Here is a 23,443-nt window from a genome sequence, read left to right on the forward strand (position 1 = left end):
TGTCTTCATTTTGGACAGAATTGTTTAGCAATAACACAATAAACATTTTTTGGCTTTTTTGTTTTTATTAACTTACAACTTGCAGAGAAAAGTCACGTGAAATTGTAAATATTTTCAATGATCCTCTTTGCCCTCAGCCCATCAGCATTGCAGCATTTGCAAAGAAGGTAATTTCAAGTATTTGGTCACAGACATGCATTTTTTCCCATCTTGATTCATTTTTTGCTTGGTTCGTTCAGAGAATGTAGAGGATAGAGGGAAAATTTGGGATCATGCATGTTGAACATGCTTTAAGTTGGAAAATAAGGGATTTCTGCTATTATATGGAAACTGCATTAAAAAACAGCATCAATCTTACATCACTACATAGCAAAACAATGGAGGATGTAGAACTTTGAAATTAGATTTAACCATCGTAGTGTAAAAGTTCAGACACAGAATCAAAATCTAATGACTTCCTTACTTTATCAATAAAAGCAAATCTGGTGTATGTGTATACAACAAACTGCAAGTGCAACTGCCCCTTATATTAACATGTAATGCAAAAAAATGAGATTTTCTGACTATAGGATTTCAATATTCACTTCCTCTTATTGTAAGAAATTAATTACTGATAACAAAATACTGATAAAAAAAATTAAAAGAAAGTAATTGATAGCAGTCTTGCGAAGCTCTTCAGCTCAAAATCATTTGCCATCATATGATCTTAGAATTTATACTTAAGGATATTGAGAATAAAAGTTCTTTTGTTTTGTGTTTTTATATTTAAATAGCGAGCTTAAGAATACAGCATTATTTCCAATTTGGATGCAGGTAGTCTCTCGTTGTGAAAGCCCAGATAATGATGCTTTTGCATGTGGCTATGTCATTGTTCTTGTTATTTCACAGGTATGATGTGTTCAACTGATTTGGCAAGGATGTACGTTGATTAAAGAGGTCCTTCGTGGGCTAATTACTGTTTCCTATGTTTTAGTTTCTTCTACACATTAGGATGCTACTCAAAGGTTGGAATAATTAAAGGATTCATTTTTGAACTTCAAAATATGGCAACATTAAGGACTGCCTTGACTTGTTTTGCATGTGAAAAAAAAAATTGTATGCTCATATGTTGAGTTGGTGCAGATGGTAGCAGGTAATTTGGTTATAATTAAGTTTTCATGTGAAAATCTAGGGATATCTTAATGAAACAACTTCTACAGATCTTCCGTGGAATGCTTTATTTCTTCATGAAATTGGAAGAAAGGTTTTAGAGTTCGTGAATTTGGAAATACACAGATACGTACATGACTAGTATAGTGCACAAGCCCTCACATGATACATTATTGTCACAGCACTACTAATCTCAAGGAAAGCTGCATACATTTCTTCATCTATATGTATATGCATATTCTGTGCAGCTATGATTGTAGGAGGTTATTGCATGATACTTTCCTTGAATTAGTATTTATTTAAGAATAGACTTCCACCAATTTGGTCGCCGAACTGAAGCCATTTCTGGGTCAGGAGACAGTCAGGTGGGAAGAGGACTTAATCAAATCTGCAGCGATTGTACATATTATATTTAGTTGCTTATATTTGGATGATATGTGAATCAGGTTCCCCATGCAATGGATCTCCTTCTAGCCGAGTTACACAGAGCCTGCACTTACACTGTTCCAAAGCACATAATTTACTCGAAGGTGATGTTTATCAACTTGAACTTTGTTTACCATCAATCTATGATTATTTTGTGTTTGGCTTTGACGATTAATCCATCATTGTTTGAGGACAATTTCTCATGTCATGTTAGTAAAGTTGTATTGAGAAGATGAAGCTCAAGATCTATTAGTTATATGTGTACATTTCCAATTAAAAAATCATTTTTTCTTTCCCCAAAGGAACTTGTTTCCCCAATACTCTCATCCTTTTGTCTTGGCCTTCTGCACTCATCACCTAGTGTTCATAGGTTAACCGGTTATCCTTGCCTTTCTCCCCATCCCACATGTAAACATCACCTGTTGCTGCAACTGTAGCAGACCGGTACTTTCCTACAAACTGCAGTCACAAAATCAGAACAAATGAAAGCACATGCATTTGATAATTAATATAAATTTGGAAATCATGTGTCTCCATATATTCTGATATTGTAAATATAAATAAATATCCAAAGTGAAGCGTTTTCTCTCCATACATGGTTCTTTCCTTTCGTTTTCAATGGAGGTTATGGGCACTTGAAGGCGTTCTTTCTGGCAATATTGGAAGGAAAATATCTTCCACAAAACGTGTTATTATCGAATCTAAGTTGTTTGAGGTGATTAGGGATGGACGTTATGTGCACTTAATCGAGAAAGGATGGAAAGTTGTAAAAAATATGAGCTTGGAGCTAGAAACAGTTTGTTGGTTTTCTAAAGCCTTGGAGGAGAGTTTGAAGGTTGCGAGAAAGGGTTTTTACATTGCTCATGGGGATGGGGACGGGTTATTATTTCACAACGTTGCTCCAATTCTAGGTGTGTCTACATGGCTCTGGCGGAGTATGGTGGGGGGGGGGGGGTTGGAGCTTCATCTTCATACCAGGGACAGGGACAGAGTGGGTTGGAGGAAAATAGTGGTGGCATTGAAGGAAGTTGGAAGAGATGGAGGTTTTGAGCAGTTGTTACCACCAGTGACGATGTCGCAAACTTCAAATCTTAAGCTGTTCATTCTCGGCGCTTCTGAGTACGTGTTTGGCCTTTCGTGTGATTCTTGGTGCCGACAGTGTTGTTCTTGGCCTCTCGTGTGACTATCGGTGCTGTCTGAGTTGACGTATGGAGTTCTTTGTGGCTTTCGGCGTCATCTGAGTGTTTCTTGTGGACTATCGGTGCAGTTTGTGTGAGTTTCTTTGGACTGTTGTGGATTTTGGCATTCTTGATGTGAATTTCTTGGGTTACTTCTGGATTTCGGTGCCCACTGCTTTGTTCTTGGTTTGACTTAATTGTTTTCGACACTCTCTATTAGTTTTATTTGGTTTTCGACACTTTCTGTTCTAGTGCATTCTGTTTTGCTGCACAAACTTTTGAGGGATATTTTATGTTTGGTTCCATAATGTCATCAGATAAGTTAAACTCGTTCCCTATTTGTTCTACTAGAAAAAATTATTATGTTTGGGAGTTTCAATTTCAATTATTTGTCTAAGGGCGAGAATTGTGGGGTCATATTGATGGGAGTGATCCCGCACCTAGAGATTGTAACACCCCGCATTTTAGTGTATTTTTACTAAAGGATTATTTTTATTTATTTAAATTTTATTCTCGTATTTTAAAATTGGTTGAATTTTTAATGAGTTTATTTCTATGATTTTAATTGGTGAAAATTAATTTTTATGTGCTTTCTTAATATTTATTTATTATTGTGCATTTAAATTGTTTTTCATATTTAATTAATTACTGTGGGATTTAATTATTTCAATTTGAATTTACCATTACGTTTAAATTATTTTATTTAACTTGTGGTTTTAAAATCGTTTCCGTTGGATAATTTCCGTGACCCAAGTTATGAGGATTGGACCTCATTTCTTTTCCCTCTATTTTTCTTTTCCTTTTCTTTTTCTTTTTTTCTTTTCTTTTTTTTTTTCTTTTCTTTTTCTCCTCCTGGTTTTCCTTCTCGCGCGCGAGTTCTTCTCTCTCTCTCTCTCTCTCGCCGTGCGTTGGTCTCTTCCCCAGCCCGCCGCCGTGCGCCGGCGGTGGTCGACATCGCCCGGCTCCTTCGCTCCCCCTGCCGCCGGCGACCAACCCCATCAATTCCAGCTTCCCTCGAGCCGCTGTGAGCCTCTACGCACGGCTGGAAGCCGCGGCACTCTTTCCGCCGCTGCGCTGCCGTCGCACCACCATTGGCCACCATCTTCCTACCACATCATCCTCGATCTCTTAGCAACCCATTGGACCCAACCCCACCTCCGATATGTCACCGGTGAAACACATCCAACTCCATTTCCGTTTTGGGCTTTTTGGTCTTCTACCGCTGCCCATGCCGCCACCCACGGCCAACCTTCACCACCACTAGCTTCACCGACCTCCCTAGGCCTTACCCTATCAATTTTGGGTCTTCGTTTGCCTCCGTTTGAAAGTTGGTATTGTGACCCACGGCCAGAGTGTATTTTACACTGTGATGTTGCTCAAACGTCGCCTTTTTCAACTTCGTGATCATTCGGAAATTGTTATATTGCACTGTAAGTATTTCTCCAAAGAACTTCCGTAATTTAAATGTATTTTTGCACTAACCCATTTCACTGTATTTTTGGCATGCCGGACTGAGTCCGAGGAGTTCGGGGGTCGGATGGATTTGTGATTGGAGTTGTTTGGTTGGATTTGATTGGATTGGTAATTGTTGGTTTGGATATTGTGTTGGTACATGTGCATTTCATTATTTCATGCATGATCATGTTTGTAAAAGAAAACTGAGTTTTCGTGTATTGCATTCATGTTCATGTGTTTATGAAAACTGGATTTTCATGTGAATGGATTTTTGGTGCGTGTGTATCACGACCCCAAGCCGAGATGGGGTATTAACTCGGTGGAGCTCCTCTGGTTACTCGGGAGCGGAATATACTGAGTAACGTCCCCTGGATTGTCGCCGGGCGACAATGGGATCGGACGAGATGGTCTCGTGCCGACTCCGTGGTCCTTCTGCTGGCGGGGACTAGAGGATGTCTGGCCACGTACGCGCTGGGCGCGGAACTGGGCATCGCTCGTTGCGTAGTGTGGGTGCTTGGCCATGTACGCGCTGGGCGCGGAACTGAGCACCGCTACGAAGCCAGGACGTGCGGATGGTCCATAGGGGAGGCCATGGTGCATATGGAAGTAATGCATGGTGCATTTGGAATTAATGCACTATTTTCTGGGAAAATAGTGCGAGTTGGTTTTTAGGTAAATCATTTTCTGGGAAAATGTTTTACGGATATTTTGGGCCAAAATGGGATTTTGGCGTGTGTTGGAAAATTATCATTTTCGGAGAAAATGATGTTTTGTGGAAAAATGCATATTTCATCATGTGCATGCATGTTAGTTGCATTTAATACATTTTATATTACGTTGTTATTTGAGGTCATACTTACCTGCGATATCATTTTGTGGTAACGCAGATTTTGATGTAGATGAGGAGGAGGAGGGCGAGCCTGAGGAGACGGATCCGCCTGAGGAGTGATCTGGGATCACTCGTTTGTTTATTTCAAAACTATTGTAAAATTATTTTATGGATGACTGTATAATTGCTATTTAAATTTTTATTGATGTTTGATTGTAAATAAATTCTGGTACTTAGTTGACTATCTGCTGCGTTATTTTATTTGTACACTGTTGCATGTACACACACTGGCACTTCGTTGGGATGTGTGACCGTGTTGTCACCATCCTGGCGTCTCGATCCTTGTGTATTTATATAAAAGGGATTAGTGGCGCCACAGGTGGTATCAGAGCAGTTCGGCTCTGGTTAAAACCACATGTCCCTTAGGATAGTACCAGAAAATTATTTTTATTATTTTAAAATAATAAAATTTTTGTTTAAGTGGTGTAAGTTAAGTTATTTATTTTATATTATGAGTTTATTACTATTTTATTTTATGTTAATTGATGTTATTTGATTTATTTGATTTTATTGTTTTAATTAGTGTTTACCTTTGGTTGAGTATGGTTTTATTGGCTTTATTTATTTTATTGTATAATAATTCTGTTGTTTATTTATTTTAATGTATAATAATTTTGGTGTTTATTTATTTTATTGTATAATAATTTTGTTGTTTATTTATTTATTTGTATGTCATTTTAATTTAATTGTTTTATTTTATGGCGGATTATTTTATTGTTATATTTATTTTATGGTGAACTACTTCATTGGTTTTATGCATTTTGTCGTATGTTATTTTATTTATGGAATTTTATTTTATTTTGTTTTGTTCGAAATTGAAAGGCGGGTTAAGGGTTATGTTATGACAGGAAGATGGTACGACTGAGAAGGCCATTGTTAGGCTTAAACATTGGTATAGTAGGCCTGAACTCTTGGTGATTGGTTGTTTTAATATCAAGGCTTGAACATCAGGGTCTGGGTGAACTCTTTGGATTAGGTACTCAAGTTGCTGCTAAGGAGGGGAATAGTTTTTAATTGCTTAGGATAATTGAGGATTTAGGTTCCGTAGAATTTAGGTAATGAGTCTTTGGGGTAGGAGGTTGTAAGTTCAACGAATGTCAATGTTAGATTTATGAGAAGTTCATCTAAGGTTTGTGGCCCCATAGTTTTTTAGAAAATAAGTTAATGGGATTTAAGCTGGTAGGTTCAACAAGCAATTAAGAGATTACTTAGACTAGAAGTTTTTGATTTTGCCAACCTCGATAAGCAATTTGATAATATTTGGGGTTTTAGAATTTACAAGTTTTATAAGGAGAATGTTTTAGATTTGAGTTCATCGATCTTGAGGATTTCAGGAAATGATTTATATCTGGGTTAAGGTTTTAGAATTGCAGAGTTGAATGGCTGAATTAAAATAGGATTGATCTGAGTTAAGTTACTGATATGAGAATTTTTAGGGGAGAATTTCTTTGGAGATGGAAGATATTGATCTAGTTCGGTTAATAATTGTTTTTAGCATGAGGTTACAGTGTCAGGTTGAGGATTTAATTTATATCAATTTTAAGGATAATAGATGGTGACGATTTAAGAAATGATTCTTATTGATTTCGAGGATATAGGTTTAGTGATGGAAATGGTAATGATGATCACTTGCACATTTGGAGCATTTTTGGTTTTGGCTAAGGGTGCATGTGATCGATGCATGGTAGTGGTGAGTATTTATGCATATTATTGTATGGATCTATTGATCATTGGAATTTATTGGATGTTGTATTAAGGTTCTCGAGGAAATGAGATTTTTGGATAGCAGTCACTCTAGGAATACTGGTCGTGATGTGTCATTGGGGGACTAAAACGAGTATATTGGATATTGCCATGTTCATTGAGAAATGTACCACGTGCCGTCTAGTTAAGGTTGAGCATCAAAGTAGACTTCAACCTCTCCCTATTCCAGAGTGGAAGTGGGATGATATTTCTATGGATTTTGTGGTAGGGTTGCCGAGGACTCCTAGTGGGAAGAACTCAATTTGGGTGATTGTGGATCGGCTGACCAAGAATGCCCATTTATTGCCTGTTAATAATACTGACTCTTTGGGTAAGTTGACTCGAATATATGTCAAGGAGATAGTGCGTTTGCCTGGAGTACCCAAGAGTATCGTGTCAGATCAGGACCTGCGGTTCACCTCCCATTTTGGAAGAGCTTGCAAGCAGCTTTAGGCACTAAGTTGAAGTTTAGTACTACATATCACCCTCAAACAGATGGTCAATCAGAGCGTACTATTCAGACTCTGGAGGATATGTTGCGGTCTTGTATTATGGAATTTCAAGGAAGTTGGGAGAATCATCTGCCTCTTATCGAGTTCTCTTATAATAACAATTTTTATTCCTCCATTCAGATGGCCCTGTATGAAGTTTTGTATGGAAGGAAGTGCAGATTGCCTTTATGTTGGGATGAAGTTGGTGAGAACAAATTGCTTGGGCCTGAGATAATTTAAGAAATGAAGGATCAAATTCAGTTATCAGGAAGAAAATGGCTGAAGCGCAAAGTCGCCAGAAAAGTTACGCAGATACAAGAAGAAGAGACTTATCCTTTGAAGAAGGAGATTGGGTTTATCTTAAAGTCTCTCCTATGAAAGGCGTTAAGCGCTTTGGTAAGAAAGGAAAGCTTAGTCCAAGATATGTTGGCCATTTTCAGATCGTAGAGAAGGTTGGGCTTGTTGCTTATAGAGTGGCCTTGCCGGACTATTTTGGCGGTATATTCTTAGTCTGCTCTTAGTTGAATCTTATTCCTGTCTTAGTTTTAATGTTGACCTTGCCAATTTCGAGGACGAAATTTTATTTAAGGGGGGGAGGATGTAACACCCCGCATTTTAGTGTATTTTTACTAAAGGATTATTTTTATTTATTTAAATTTTATTCTCGTATTTTAAAATTGGTTGGATTTTTAATGAGTTTATTTCTATGATTTTAATTGGTGAAAATTAATTTTTATGTGCTTTCTTAATATTTATTTATTATTGTGCATTTAAATTGTTTTTCATATTTAATTAATTACTGTGAGATTTAATTATTTCAATTTGAATTTACCATTACGTTTAAATTATTTTATTTAACTTGTGGTTTTAAAATCGTTTCCGTTGGATCATTTCCGTGACCCAAGTTATGAGGATTGGACCTCATTTCTTTTCCCTCTATTTTTCTTTTCCTTTTCTTTTTCTTTTCTTCTTTTCTTTTTTTTCTTTTCTTTTCTTTTTCTCCTCCTTGTTTTCCTTATCGCGCGCGAGTTCTTCTCTCTCTCTCTCTCGCCGTGCGTTGGTCTCTTCCCCAGCCCGCCGCCGTGAACCGGCGGTGGTCGACACCGCCCGGCTCCTTCGCTCCCCCTGCCGCCGGCGACCAACCCCCATCAATTCCAGCTTCCCTCGAGCCGCCGTGAGCCTCTACGCACGGCTGGAAGTCGCGGCACTCTTTCCGCCGCTGCGCCGCCGTCACACCACCATTGGCCACCATCTTCCTACCACATCATCCTCGACCTCTTAGCAACCCATTGGACCGAACCCCACCTCCGATCTGTCACCGGTGAAGCACATCCAACTCCATTTCCCTTTTGGGCTTTTTGGTCTTCTACCGCCGCCCATGCCGCCACCCACGGCCAACCTTCACCACCACTAGCTTCACCGACCTCCCTAGGCCTTACCCTATCAATCTTGGGTCTTCGTTTGCCTCTGTTTGAAAGTTGGTATTGTGACCCACGGCCACAGTGTATTTTATACTGTGGTGTTGCTCAAACGTCGCCTTTTTCAACTTCGTGATCCTTCGAAAATTGTTATATTGCACTGTAAGTATTTCTCCAAAGAACTTTCGTAATTTAAATGTATTTTTGTACTAACCCATTTCACTGTATTTTTGGCATGTCGGACTGAGTCCGAGGAGTTCGGGGGTCGGATGGATTTGTGATTGGAGTTGTTTGGTTGGATTTGATTGGATTGGTAATTGTTGGTTTGGATATTGTGTTGGTACATATGCATTTCATTATTTCATGCATGATCATGTTTGTAAAAGAAAACTGAGTTTTCGTGTATTGCATTCATGTTCATGTGTTTATGAAAACTGGATTTTCATGTGAGAATGGATTTTTGGTGCGTGTGTATCCCGACCCCAAGCCGAGATGAGGTATTAACTCGGTGGAGCTCATCTGGTTACTCGGGAGCGGAATATACTGAGTAACGTCCCCTGGATTGTCACTGGGCGACAATGGGATCGGACGAGATGGTCTCGTGCCGACTTCGTGGTCCTTCTGATGGCGGGGACTAGAGGATGTCTGGGCACGTACGCGCTGGGCGCGGAACTGGGCATCGCTCGTTGCGTAGTGTGGGTGCTTGGCCATGTACGCGCTGGGCGCGGAACTGAGCACCGTTACGAAGCCAGGACGTGCGGATGGTCCATAGGGGAGGCCATGGTGCATATGGAAGTAATGCATGGTGCATTTGGAATTAATGCATTATTTTCTGGGAAAATAGTGCGAGTTGGTTTTTAGGTAAATCATTTTCTGGGAAAATGTTTTACAGATATTTTGGGCCAAAATAGGATTTTGGCGTGTGTTGAAAAATTATCATTTTCGGGAAAAATGATATTTTGTGGAAAAATGCATATTTCATCATGTGCATGCATGTTAGTTGCATTTAATACATTTTATATTACATTGTTATTTGAAGTCATACTTACCTGCGATACCATTTTGTGGTAACGCAGATTTTGATGTAGATGAGGAGGAGGAGGGCGAGCCTGAGGAGACGGCTCCGCCTGAGGAGTGATCTGGGATCACTCGTTTGTTTATTTCAAAACTATTGTAAAATTATTTTATGGATGACTGTATAACTGCTATTTAAATTTTTATTGATGTTTGATTGTAAATAAATTCTGGTACTTAGTTGACTATCCACTGCGTTATTTTATTTGTACTTTGTTGCATGTACACACACTGGCACTTCGTTGGGATGTGTGACCGTGTTGTCACCATCCTGGCGTCTCGATCCCTGTGTATTTATATAAGGGGGATTGGGGCCGCCACAGAGATGTCGAGGCTTTGTCTAAATGGACTATCAAGGATGCTCAGGTTATGACATGGATCCTTAGTTCAGTTGAGCCTCACCTTGTTCTTAATTTGATGCCTTATAAAATTGCCGCTGACATGTGGAATTATCTAAACAAGGTTTACAATCAAGACAACATGGCTCGGCGTTTTCAATTGGAGTATGAGATGGCTAATTTAACACGGGAAAGTCTCTCAATTGAGGAATATTTTTCTGGTTTTCAAAATTTGTGGGCTGATTATTCAGGCATTGTTTATGCTAATGTTCCTGCTGCAGCTCTCTCTACTATTCCAGCAGTGTATGAAACAAGCAAGAGAGATCAATTCTTGATGAAGTTCCGTTCCGACTTTGAAATTGCACATTCTAATACGATGAATTGTCATCATGTGCCATCTCTAGATGCTTGTTTGAGTGAACTTCTTCATGAGGAGCAGCGTATAGTAACTCATGCTGTCATGGAACATCAGGCTAATGTTAGTGCACCTGTTACTGTGGCTTATGCAGCACAGGGGAGGAATAAGGGTAGAGACATGCGTGCTGTCCAGCGTTTTAGTTGTAAAGCCTTTGGTCATATTACTCGGGATTGCCCCAAGAAATTCTGTAACTACTACAAGAAACAGGGCCATATAATCTCTGCTTGTCCCATTTGACCTGAAAGGAAGCAGGGTATTGCTTATCATGCCTCCGCTGGTGTCTCTAGTTCTACTGCATTGCCTGCTGTCTCGTCGGATGTTCCTATTACTGCTTCTACAGCCTTAGCAAATCCGATCACACTCACTCCTGAAATGGTACAATATATGATCATTTTTATTTTTGTTTTTGCTTTTGGGCTATCAAGTAATAATAAGGTTTTTTCTGAGCCATGATATTTTGACTCCGGAGCCTCTAACTATATGACCAATACTGTTGTTCCTCTTTCCAACGTCAGAAATTATGATGAACATTTAAAAATTAATACCGCGGATGGCATTTCTCTTCCTATCAGTGTTGTTGGTGATCTTTCCTCTTAGCTGATGTCTTTGTGTCTCCTGACCTCTCTACAAATCTTATTTATGTTGGTTTAGTGGTTGATAATAATTGTAATATTCATTTCTCTCATTCTAGTTGTGTTGTGCAGAATCAAGTGTCAGGAAAGATGATCGCGAAGGGGCCTAAAGTGGGATGACTCTTTCCTATGTTCTCTTTCCACCATTATTATCAGTTTTGCTTTCCTTTCCTTTGCACGTAATGTTGTTGGTTCTGGAAATAAGATGTGGCATAGACGTCTAGGTCATCCAAACTCTGATGTACTTCGTACTTTGTTTAATTTTGATTTATTGGAAAATAAAGCAGGTTTTTATCTTGATCTTTCTTTTGATTGTACATCATGCAAACTTGGCAAAAGTAAAGTTCTACTTTTTTCTCATCATGCATCTTGTGCCTTACAATATTTTGATATTATTCATAATGATGTTTGGTGCGCCTGTTGTTTCTTTTGTGCATTACAAGTACTTTGTTACTTTCATTGATGACTTTAGTCACTTTACTTTGGTTTACTTCCTACGGGCTAAAGCCGAAGTTTTTTCAATATTTAAGGGCTTTCTTGCACTTCTTGAGACTCAATTCTCTATCAACATCAAGGTCTTGTACTCTGATTTTGGCGGAGAAGACCTTGATGCTGACAAAGAATACATGTTTAATGAGTTTCAAGACTTTTTTTAAACTAAATGAATCATATCTCAGCGTTCTTGTCTTTCGACACCGCAACAAAATGGTATTGTTGAGAGGAAAAATTGTCATCTTTTTGATGTGATAATAACTCTTTTACTTGAATCATCTGTCCCTCCTCGTTTTTGGTGTGAAGCGTTGTCTATTTCAGTTCATTTGATCAATCGCTTATCCTCTCCTATGTTACATCACGTTTCTTATTTTTTTAAGTTGTTTGACTATTTTCCTTCATATTCTGATCTTCGGGCATTTGGTAGTGTTTGTTTTGTGCATCTCCCTGCTCATGAACGACATAAACTTACTGCTCAATTTGTTAAGTGTGCTTTTCTTGGTTATGCTATACCTCAAAAGTGTTATGTTTGTTATGATTCCCATGCTCGTCGTATACGGGTTTCTAGGAATGTGGTTTTCTTTGAAAATTAATATTTCTTTCCATCTCATGTTGAGTTGTCATTTTCATCTTTATTTCTTATGCCTTGCTTCTCTGATTCTTTAATGATTGTGAAAATGTTCAAATCTAGTTTTGTGTATGAAAGACACAGTTGACATGAGTTTGGTTCTACTTCCTCTGTGCCCCCTCACGATCTTGACCCTGCGCCTGATCCTGTCTCCACCACTTTTCGCCGGTCCACTTGCCCTTCTAGACCTTCTAATTAGTATGGTTTCTCCTCCCGTGTCTCTCTTGTGGCTACCTTATTCTCTATTTCCATTTCCTCTTGTTACAAACAGGTCATGGAACATGAGTGTTGGTATAATGCAATGAAAATAGAACTTCAAGCACTTGAGGAGAATCACACTTGGGATATTGTTCCTTGTCCCCTACAGTCAAGCCTATTGGGAGTAAATGAGTTTTCTTTGTAAAATTTTGTTCTGATGACTCTTTGGACCAGTACAAAGCTCGATTACTAGCTCTGAGTAACAAACAGGAATATGAGGTTGATTATGAGGAGACATTTGCTCATGTTGCCAAAATGACTACGGTTTGAACCATCTTAGCTGTTGCCGCTTCACAGTCGTGGCATCTGCATCAGATGGATGTGAAGAACGCATTTCTTCATGGCGATCTCTAAGAAGAGATCTACATGAAGCTTCCCTCTGGTATAACTACTTTTTCTCATGATGTTTGTAAGCTAAAGCGTTCTCTGTATGGGCTCAAGTAGGTTCCCCCGGCTTGGTTTGAGAAGTTTCGCAGTACACTTCTTACCTTCAGTTTTACACAGAGTCAGTATGATTCTTCTCTCTTCTTCCACAAGTCTGCATTGGCTATAGTCCTTCTCTTGGTTTATGTGGATGATATTATCATTACTGGCACTGACTGTGATTTGATTACTAAGATTCAGCCGCTGTTGTATGCAACTTTTCATATGAAAGATCTTGGTCAGCTCACATACTTTTTAGGACTAGAAGTACATCATCGGGCTAATGGTATTTTCTTGAACCAGCATAAGTATATTCAAGATCTTATTACCTTAGCTGGTTTGGAGGACACTTCTTCTGTTGATACTCTTATGGAGGTAAATGTCAAATACAGAAAAAATGAAGGGGATCTTCTGAATGATCATACTCTCTATCGGCCCCTGGTTGGGAGTCTTATCTACTTGACCACTAGCCTCGATATCTCTTATGCCATTCATCAGGTCAGTCAGGTTATGTCTTCTCCTTGGCATTTCCATCTTGCTGCAGTTCACTGCATCATCCGTTATCTTCGAGGTTCGCCTACTCGTGGGTTATTCTTTCCTAGAGGCTTATCTCTTCAATTGGTTGCCTATAGTGATGCTGATTAGCTTGAATGTCCGGATACACATCGCGCTACTACGGGTTGGTGTATGTTTTTAGGTGATATCTTAATTTCTTGGAGATGTAAGAAATCAGATCGTATTTCTAAATCCTCTACTGCTTGTTTTGAAATTGTATGGCTACGTGGTCTTCTTGAGGAGTTTGGGTTTCCTCAGACTACTTCTACCCCCTCTTCATGCTAATAACACTAGTACTATTTAGATTGCAACCAATCCCATATTCCATGAACGCACTAAGCACATTGAAGTTGATTGTCATTCTATTAGAGATACCTTGGAGAGTCGAGTGATCTCCAAGGTATCTCTGATCTCCAACCAATCCTGTCTTCCTTACATTTCTTTTGATCTCCAAGTAGTCGATGTCTTCACCAAAACAATGACTCGACAACGACATCAATTTATTGTTGGCAAATTGTTGCCGGTTGACTTACCAACATCACTTTGAGGGGGATGTTATTGTATATAATAAATGCTAATTCTTACCATGTATATTTATCTTTTTATACTAGTTGTACAAGTAATATTCTTACCATGTATAGATGCTAATTCTTAGGGAATTTTACATTAGAATTTCCTATGTATGGTAATCCTTTCTTTCTTTGTAAAGCATGGGCTGATGGCCTACTAAATGAGAATTATGCAGCACAAAGCAGACAAGTTTTCCAAAATAATCTCTTTGTATACCTTAGTTCTCTTGATTTTGACATGACGGTGGTTGCCTGCGCATCCATGACGACGACATAGTGGATTAGATCATTGGGGAATGAAGTTTCAGTAGGGGAGGTTACAAATCCACTTATTGGGTCTATTTCCTCGTGTGGGCAGCTTCAAGATGCAGTATCGGTGGCTACACAGACCTCTTCGCTGGCAGTTGGCGACTCCCCTGACATGACTCAGGTAATGGTTCTGACGTCGGAGGTGGTAGAGGGGAATTTGGAGGCTTGGGAGGCTGAAAATGAGGTGTTTTTTCAGAAGGATTTAGAGGAAAGGGAGCTGGAAAAGATTCTAGCAGGGGGTATATCTTAATCAGGAAACGATCTTGAATCGTTTGTATAAAAGAGACATTATGATAGAAATTTCTCTATTGTTAAGTGAGCTGACTTTGCCAGAAGAGGGAATGTGGCTGCTGAAAATGGTTTGGGAGGGGGGGGGGTGTTGATGGAGGTATAGGAGTATCAAAGGAGGTATTGAAGGGCGCTGAGCAGATTGATTGTTATTCAGAGATTGGGGTTAGCAAGGTAGAGGGTGACAAGGAAGGGGTGGGCAGTCCTATCCTGTTATGTACTATCTCTCCAAAGCCAGCTTATAGATTAACGTCGGATTGGGTACTAAAAAAAGTGGAGGAAGTACAAGAGTATGTGGGGGATATCTTGTGTTGGGTTTGAAGAGTAGTTTAAGGCTCTTCTAATTGCAATTGAAGCAGAAAGATCCATGAACCTGAAATCAGCAGTAAAACGGGATAGCGAGTTGAAACGTTTACAAAGTTCTATTAATTAAGATAACGAGGAAAATGTGGGGAAGGATAGGTTGAAGGGGGGGGGGGGTGGTCATCTAATGAAGCCTAAAATAATTTCTCGGAATGTAAGGGGGATCAATAACGTTAACAAATGTCTTCGCATTAGATCCATTCTTCGCAGTTGGAAAATTGACATTGTGTGCTTTCAAAAGACTAAGGCCTCGCTTGTTTTCACATATGAGATGAAATGAGTTGAGATTAATGTTAAAAATAAATAAAATATTATTAGAATATATATTTTTAATATTATTTTTATTTTAGGATTTGAAAAATTTGAAAAATTTATTTTATTGTGTGAAAATTTGAAAAAATTATAATGATTAGATGAAATGAGTTGGAAGGAGTTATAAAAACAAACAAGGCCTAAGTTGAGTTGTATTGATAGAAATATTATTTGTAGTTTGTGTGGTTGCTCTTTTGTAGGGTGGTGTCATCTAGCTTCGTTGGGCGCTTCAGGAGGTGTGTTGTTGATGTGAGATAAGAGAGTGGTGGAGTTGGTATAGGATTGTATTGGGTATTATTCAATGACTGTATCTCTCAAGAACATTGATGATGGGTGGAGGTAGGCTTTTGCGGGTATGTATAGACCTAATGTGGACAGAGATTGAAGTTTTCTGTTTGAGAAATTGTCGGGTTTGTATTCCTTATGGGATTTACCTTGGTGTTTATATGGAGATTTTAATATTGTTCGGTTCTCTAGTGAGAGGGCAGAGACATCTACGTCGATAGGGGCTATGGAAGATTTCTCGGAGCTGATTTTTCATTTGAATCTTGTGGACCTCCCTTTGGTAGCAGGGGCTTATACTTGGTCCAACAGTAGATGGTGGTCAAGATTGAATAGATTTCTAATCTCTTCTTCTTAGGAGACACACTTCCCGGTTTTATGTCAAAAGAGGTTGCCACCCGTATGTTCTGATCACTTCCCAATTTTGCTTGATTGTGGTGGTATTCATGGGGGTTGGCGTTATTTCAAATTTGAGAGTACGTGGCTTTATGCTGAAGGATTTGTAGAGAAGGTAAGGACTTGGTAGGCTAATTATTGTTTTGATGGTACCCTTAACTTTATTGTGGTGGGTAAACTTAAAGACCTTAAGACCGATTTAAAGAAGTGGAATGATGAAGTTTTTAGACATAAGAAAGAGCAGAAAAATCTTCTTTGGGACGAGTTGCATGCATTGGAGGAGGGGGAGGATAATGAGGTGTCTTTGTTAAGAAAGAATGTGGTTGTGGCTGAAATTGAGAAGGTTTTGTTGATGGAAGAAATATTTTGGAGGCAAAAATACATGGCACTTTGGTTGAAGGAGTGACAAATGTACTAATTCTTTTCACAAGGTGGCTAATTCTCATAGGGCCAATAATGCTATTGAGGTTCTCCACTCTGGCTCAAATGTGATTCATTCTCCCGAAGAGATTCAAGATCATATAGTGCAGTACTACGAAGAACTCTTTGTTGAAACAACAGTATGGCATCCCAAACTTGATGATTTGAATTTTGACCAGCTAGATTCGGGTGTAGCAAGCTGGTTGGAGAGACCGTTTGATGAAGAGGAGGTGCATCTAGTGATGAGAGGTATATGCAAAGATAAAACCTCGGGCCTGAATGGTTTTTCTATGGCTTTCTTTCAAGAGTATTGGGATATAGTGAAGGAAGAAGTGATGCAAGTTTTCCATGATTTCCATGCTTTTCATGAATTTGAGAAGTCACTAAATGCTAATTTCATTGTTTTTATCCTAAAGATAGCCGATGCCTATGAATTTAAAGACTTTAGTCCTATTAGTTTGATAGGTGGGATCTATAAAATCTTGTCAAACGTGTTAGCTAACCATATGAGTATGGTGACAGATAAACTCATTTCTAAACCTCAAAATACTTTTGTTCGGGGCCGGCAAATCTTGGATTTAGTTATGATTTCTAATGAGTGTTTGGACAGCCGGATAAAGAAGGCATCTCGGGAGTTCTTTGTAAGCTGGACATGGAAAATGCTTACGACCATGTGTGTTGGGATTCTTTTTTTTATATGCTCAGAAGATGCGGCTTTGGGGATATGTGGTGTGAATGGATTAAATATTGTGTTTTGACTACTTGTTTTACTTTTTAGTCAATGGAAAATCATGTGGATTTTTTCTGACTTTGAGGAGTTTGAGATAAGGAGATCCGTTATCCCATTTTCTTTTTGTCATTATTATGGAGACATTGAGTCGCATGGTGGAGGCTATAGTAAGGGGGGCTTTATTGCCGATTTTCAGTGGGCAACAATTGTAATAGTGTTAGTTCCATTTCTCACTTATTATTCGTGGACTATATTCTTATTTCTTGTGATACAGATAATGGTTAGATTCAAGCTTTAAAGGTTGTTTTCTTGTGTTTTGAAGCAATTTCGGGACTTAAGGTGAATTTGGGAAAGTTGAAATTGGTACTAGTAGGGGACATGAGGAATATCAACTTGCTTGCAGGCTTGTTAGGTTGTAAAGTTGTCTCTCTTCCTATGAAATATCTTGGATTTCCCTTAGGAGCGTCTTTCAAAGCAAATAGTATTTGGGACGGTGTGGTAGAGAAGATTGAGAAAAGATTGTCGGGTTGGTAGCAATTATATCTATCAAAAGGAGGGAGATTAACACTTATCAAAAGCACCATCTCCAATTTTCTTACTTACTATATTTCTTTATTTCCATTATTGGTAGGAGTGACAAACTGGATTTAAAAATTGTTTAGAGCTTTTTTATGGGGAGGCATGGACGAGGAGAACAAATTTCATCTTTTAAGTTGGCAAATGATGAGCTGTTCGCTTGTGAATGGTGGTTTGGGGTGTGAAATTTGAGTATTTTTAATAAGACATTATTAGGAAAGTGGTCATAGAGGTATCAAATGGAAGGAAATTCGTTGTGAAGAGAGGTTATTGATTGGCAGTATGTAAGTGAGTGGGAGGGGATGGTGCTCTAAGGAGGGTAGGGGGCCGTATGGTGTTAGCCTATGGAAATTTATTAGAAATGGGTGGAACATTTTTAAAAAATATCTCAAGTTTGAGGTGGGCGATAGAGCAAGAACCTGTTTTTGGTTTGATGAATTGTATGGCGAGAGACCTTTTAACAATGTTTTTTCGATCGTCTTCAACTTGGATGGAAACCAGCAGGTTGCAGTTTCAGAGGTGTTGTCTCATGCAAATGGGACTGCACTTTGGAATGTTACCTTCACTAGCAATGCTCAGGATTGAGAACTTAATGAGCTTGCAGGTTTTTTCAGCTACTTGTATTTAGTGAAGACAGGAGGTAATAAGAGTGATCGAATGCTGTGGAAACATACGGGGAGCAAGAAGTTTACTATTAAATCGTTTTACAAGGTTTTGACAGTCCAACAATCTAACCTTTTTCTGTGGAAGAATATTTGGAGGGTTTTTGTGCCATCCAAAGTTGTCTTTTTTACATGGACAGCTGCGCTTGAGAAGATTTTGAAAGTTGATAATCTTAGGAAACGTGGTATGGTTGTTTTGGTGTGATGCTTCATGTGTAAGAAGAATGGAGAGTCGATTGATCATCTGTTTTTACATTGTGACGTGATTAGGAAGTTATGGGCTGTTATTCTTAGTAGAGTTGGGCTAAGTTGAGTTATGCTTAAAAGTGTGATGAATCTATTAGCATGTTGGAATATGCATCATAATAACTTTCAACTGGTAGCAGTCTGACGGATGATATATTTGTGCTTAATGTTGTGGTTATGGACGAAATGAATGATAGGTGTTTTAACAATAAGGAGCATGTAGTGGAGGAAATTTGAATTTTATTTATATTCTCTCTTTTACAATAATTTTCTACTATTGTACAAAATGATGAGAATGTTCACGAAATTTTGTCTATTTTCTAACTTTCTAGAATATAATTGAGTATCTTATTTCATATTATTTCTGTGCACGTCAATTTTACGTAGTTTCATCCTATTCAATAAAGTTTCTTACAAAAATAAAATATATATTCCGATGTTGTAAAACCAGTACGTGACTACCACTATTAGGATGTATAGAAAAAACGTGTCACATCAACGATTGTTGTTTGCGTGGTGATAGTAAGGTGGGGTAGGGTGGCATTGATGCATTTGTCAGTACTTTTGAGAACTTTACATATGGTTAATCGATTAAAGTTATGTTTAGATGTTAAATTGAATTGATTTAAATTGAATTGAAATAATAAAATATTATTAAAATATTATTTTTTAATATTATTATTATTTTAAAATTTAAAATATTTGAATTATTTATTATATTTTATATTAAAATTTAAAATAATTGTAATGATGAATTAAAATGAATTAAACTGAGTTTAATAACCAAACGAAATAAGAGTATGATATGATATGAATGTTATTGCTTTAAATAGACGGGATGAGGCTTGACTGACTTATCAAATCTAGATAGGTTAGGAGTTGTTTGGAAAACACATTCCTTCTCATTTAAATTTTTTGTATGATTTTCTTTTTAGATGTCACTTAAATATAAATATTTTTTAACTTTAAATCTTTAATTTTTTCATATAATCGTTACACAATCATTATAATTTTTTTAAACTTTTAAATAAAATATAAAAAATAATTCAACTTTTTTAAATCTCAAAATAAAAATTATATTAAAAAATTATATTATAATAATATTTTCAATTTATAATATTTTTATTCAACTTTATCTCACTCATTTAAAATTTTAATTTAAACTATTTTATTACTATTTACAAATTTTTCATATCTTTTTATTCGCAAGCATCCCCTAAAAAGCATGGGGTAACAATAGAGGAACCAAATATAGATCACATTACCTGTATTGAGCATTGATTGTTATTGTGGAATTTTGTATAGTTAATATGAGCATGAGGGTAACTTGTTAAATATTATAACATGAATATTAATAATTGGATTTTTGATTTTTTATGAACCATAATAATAAAATAATGATAATTAAATACGTACCTTTCTCTATCTGTTTGATGAAAAATTTGATCTGACTATGAGAGAAGGATCACCCTAGCAACTTAGCCTCACAAGTGTCTCCCGATGGCTAGAGGCACTCTAATATTGTAGATGAGAATCCTGTAATCCCTTAATCTATTTATAGACTTCTGACCATTAAGAAATCTAAGACTTCGTGTTTCACTGTGATTAGAGATATAGAGTTAATCTTATCTCTTAAGAGTTTTAATTATCCCATTATAATTCATTTATTAACGGATAAATTTTAAGCTATTTCAAACTCTATTAAGATGAGTGTGTGAGATATAAAGTTTAAATAAAACTCTTACGTAACTATCTAATTCATTTGTTTCTTTCCTGTTCTTTATCTTGTACCCTTTCTTTCAATTGAAGATTTTCAGTTGGGTGACATATTGTAGGTTTTGAGACAAATAACAATGGTGGATTATTATTTAATTATTTAATAGTCAAGTTATGGCTAACTTATGAGAGCTTGAAATATCACTTAATTATACGGATATTCGTTCAAATGATTAACCAATCCAATAAAATAACAAAGGGGAAAGTTTAAATTTCTTGGCCCTACCACTTGTTACTGCTATTATTATTATGGATTCTGCTGCTACCGTATTATGGATTTAGATTATTTTTCTCAACTTCAGTCGGCATTTGAATCCAAAGAAGCTTATTACAAGGCCATCGGATACCGAGAAACAGAAGGAAAGATTGAGAGCATTGAGGACTATTTGAGATGGTTAGAGTCCTACATGAAACTGTATGGGGCCCTCATTCAGGTTTGTAACTATGCTTTTGTGTTTTGACTTTTGAGGTGATGGAAACTTAAATTCACGAAAAGCAGCTTTTACCAAGAATCATTTTATGGCAGACAGAAGTGGAGGAGGATGTCCAGAACATGCATGGCCTGAAAGAAGGTTGGGCATGGATTGCACGGTTCTTAAACACTATGCCTGCCAATAGATATACTGCCGTTGCACTGAATGCATTCCTGCAAGTATGTTAATATACAAACATTATGCTCTTTTGCATAAACTTCATTTCCAAAATCTTATTGTTCTTACAGATGGCAGGGTTTGCTCTCTTCAGAAAATACAAATCTCAGTTCATGAAGGTGCTGAGCATCATCTCTAACAATTTTCTGGAAGCATTGAAAGTTCGTGAGGAGTGGGGGTTAAGAGCGACCATTGTTGAGATTCAAGCTTACATGGAAGATAAGAAGTTCCTCGAGGAGCAAGAGGGAAAGGCGCTGCAGGGTTCATTGCTATCAAGTGTTGTGGTGCCGGAGCCAGATTACTACAACTCCTATTCTCGCCAGCAACCAAATAAATATTTCTACTGATTAAATATTACCAAGACTTCATCTCACTGTTTTTTTTTTTTTTTTTTTTTTTGTACTGCAATTTGTGTATTCTGTCTCCAACGATTTAAATCAGATTCAGTATGCTGAGTACCCTTTGTTATAGTAAAATGACTCTTCCTCATGCCTTATTTCCCCTTTTTCATCAGGGTGTTTTTCTTAGAAGACTATGTCCAAATCTTATGCAATATCTGATTGGGATCATGCTGCATGTTTGGGGCTCTACACACGGCATTTCCCTAAGCTTTAGAGATGATACTATCATTTTAAGGAATTTTATACCTTTCAGCCAAACATTTGTGTTTTGATTTTTGTTATAATTATAATGAGTTCTGCATTATGCGATGTGTTTAAGCACAACTTGTAAGAAGCATAACTCAAATCCGAAAGCTACATGGAATTATCAATCTCAAAGCCAGAAATGTTTGTTGTTAAGTAGCAATATCCATAATCCCAAACTTAAGTTCATGCACATCAAAATTAAATAAAATCATGGCACGGTCCTGCTAGCCCATTGGTTTCTAGTTTGGCATACAACTCAAAAGATGAATGAAAAAAATGACTAGACCAACTATATATCATCAACTTCAAAGAGGAATGCGCCCACCAAGATACAGTCCTACCTGTTGAAGTCCCTGCCCCAAGCAAGCAGTCAACAATGACTGCTTGCTTCTCATCTCCCAACACTCAACGCCCCAACGCCCAGCAAATGAATGCAAAATTAAATGCATTCATACACAATCCTCGCCTATAAATTGAAGCTCCATACGAGAGCTTCAATACACACCCAAGAAGAGAAAAGAGAGAGAGCTTGGAGAGCTCTGAGAGAAAAGAAGAGAGTTGAGTTGAGTGGAGTGTGATCCTCCTCCTCTGTAATATTTTCTTGTGTACCACTATTTAATAGTGAAGCTCTTTTCTGTAGATGTAGGCAGTTGCCGAACCACGTTAAATTCTTGGTGTCACTGAGTGCGTAGAGTGTACTCTTTTGTTACCGCTTTTATCCCTTCCGCTGTGTTGATTTCCCCAACAAGTGGTATCAGAGCGATTGTTGGGAAGAGTTTTTTTTTTCAGAAAACTCGTTTTTAGTGTGTAGCTCAGTTTTCATATTTGAGCATACCACTGTGTTCGTCTCATCCAGACAAGAAAAGCGGTGAAGACCAGAGGCCGGAAGAACGACGCACGCTCTCCCACGCGCCGTCTGAAGATCGGAGAGTGATACCCACTCTCGACACGCGCCACACGCGCCCAGGAGAGGCACGAGCGCGTTACCCCCACCCTCAGCACGTGCCGCACGCGCTGCAGAGAGGCCCTTGCGCGTGAAGTTCACGCGCCTGACGTCTCAATTGACTCCAGAACGCGCTTGAGTTACACGCGCCCACGCATTCCACGCGCACCAGTGAGGTTCTGGCGAGTGAAGAACACGCGCCTACGCGCTGTTAGTCGCGCCACGTGCTGCACGCGTGATAGTGTTCCTGTTTTGGTTCTTTTGCTCATTCCTTGTGCTATCTGAGTCTGATTTTGACAAAACAAGACTCGTTTCCAATAAAATCAAGCGTTCCGGTCACAATGGTGCTGTCCGTTTTGTGATATTCCACTTCAAAGATCATGTACTTGCATTTTGTATTTAGAATCAGTCTAAATCCATGGAGGATTCAGCATTAGGCGCCATGATAAAGCTGATTGCCTCAAACTACAGTATTTGGAGGCCTCGGATGGAGGATCTATAGAACTGTAAAGATCTGTCTGACCCTTTGGAAGATTAAGGAAAGAAGCCAGATGAAGTTATGGATCAAGTGTGGAGAAAGATGCACAAGAAGACTATCAGTCAGATCAGACAATGGATTGACCATAATGTTTTTCACCACGTGGCCCAGGAGACAGATGCATATAGCCTCTGAAAAAAGTTGGAGGATATGTATCAAGCTAAGACTG

General features: G+C 38.1%; 1 protein-coding gene across 1 annotated transcript in view; it reads left to right on the forward strand.

The window, feature by feature from the left end:
* Window positions 1-21,584, forward strand: part of LOC121258712 (protein GLE1-like) — a 31,440-nt gene extending 9,856 nt beyond the window's left edge. Inside the window, 6 exon segments of the mRNA XM_041160255.1 lie at window positions 86-167; window positions 814-888; window positions 1,596-1,679; window positions 20,799-20,930; window positions 21,035-21,148; window positions 21,218-21,584. Of these exon segments, the coding sequence (XP_041016189.1) occupies window positions 86-167; window positions 814-888; window positions 1,596-1,679; window positions 20,799-20,930; window positions 21,035-21,148; window positions 21,218-21,493 (763 nt within the window). The 3' untranslated portion in view covers window positions 21,494-21,584.
* The last annotated feature ends 1,859 nt before the right edge of the window (window positions 21,585-23,443 follow it).

Source organism: Juglans microcarpa x Juglans regia, chromosome 3S (genome assembly GCF_004785595.1).
Source record: "Juglans microcarpa x Juglans regia isolate MS1-56 chromosome 3S, Jm3101_v1.0, whole genome shotgun sequence".
NCBI classification, from domain to species: domain Eukaryota; kingdom Viridiplantae; phylum Streptophyta; class Magnoliopsida; order Fagales; family Juglandaceae; genus Juglans; species Juglans microcarpa x Juglans regia.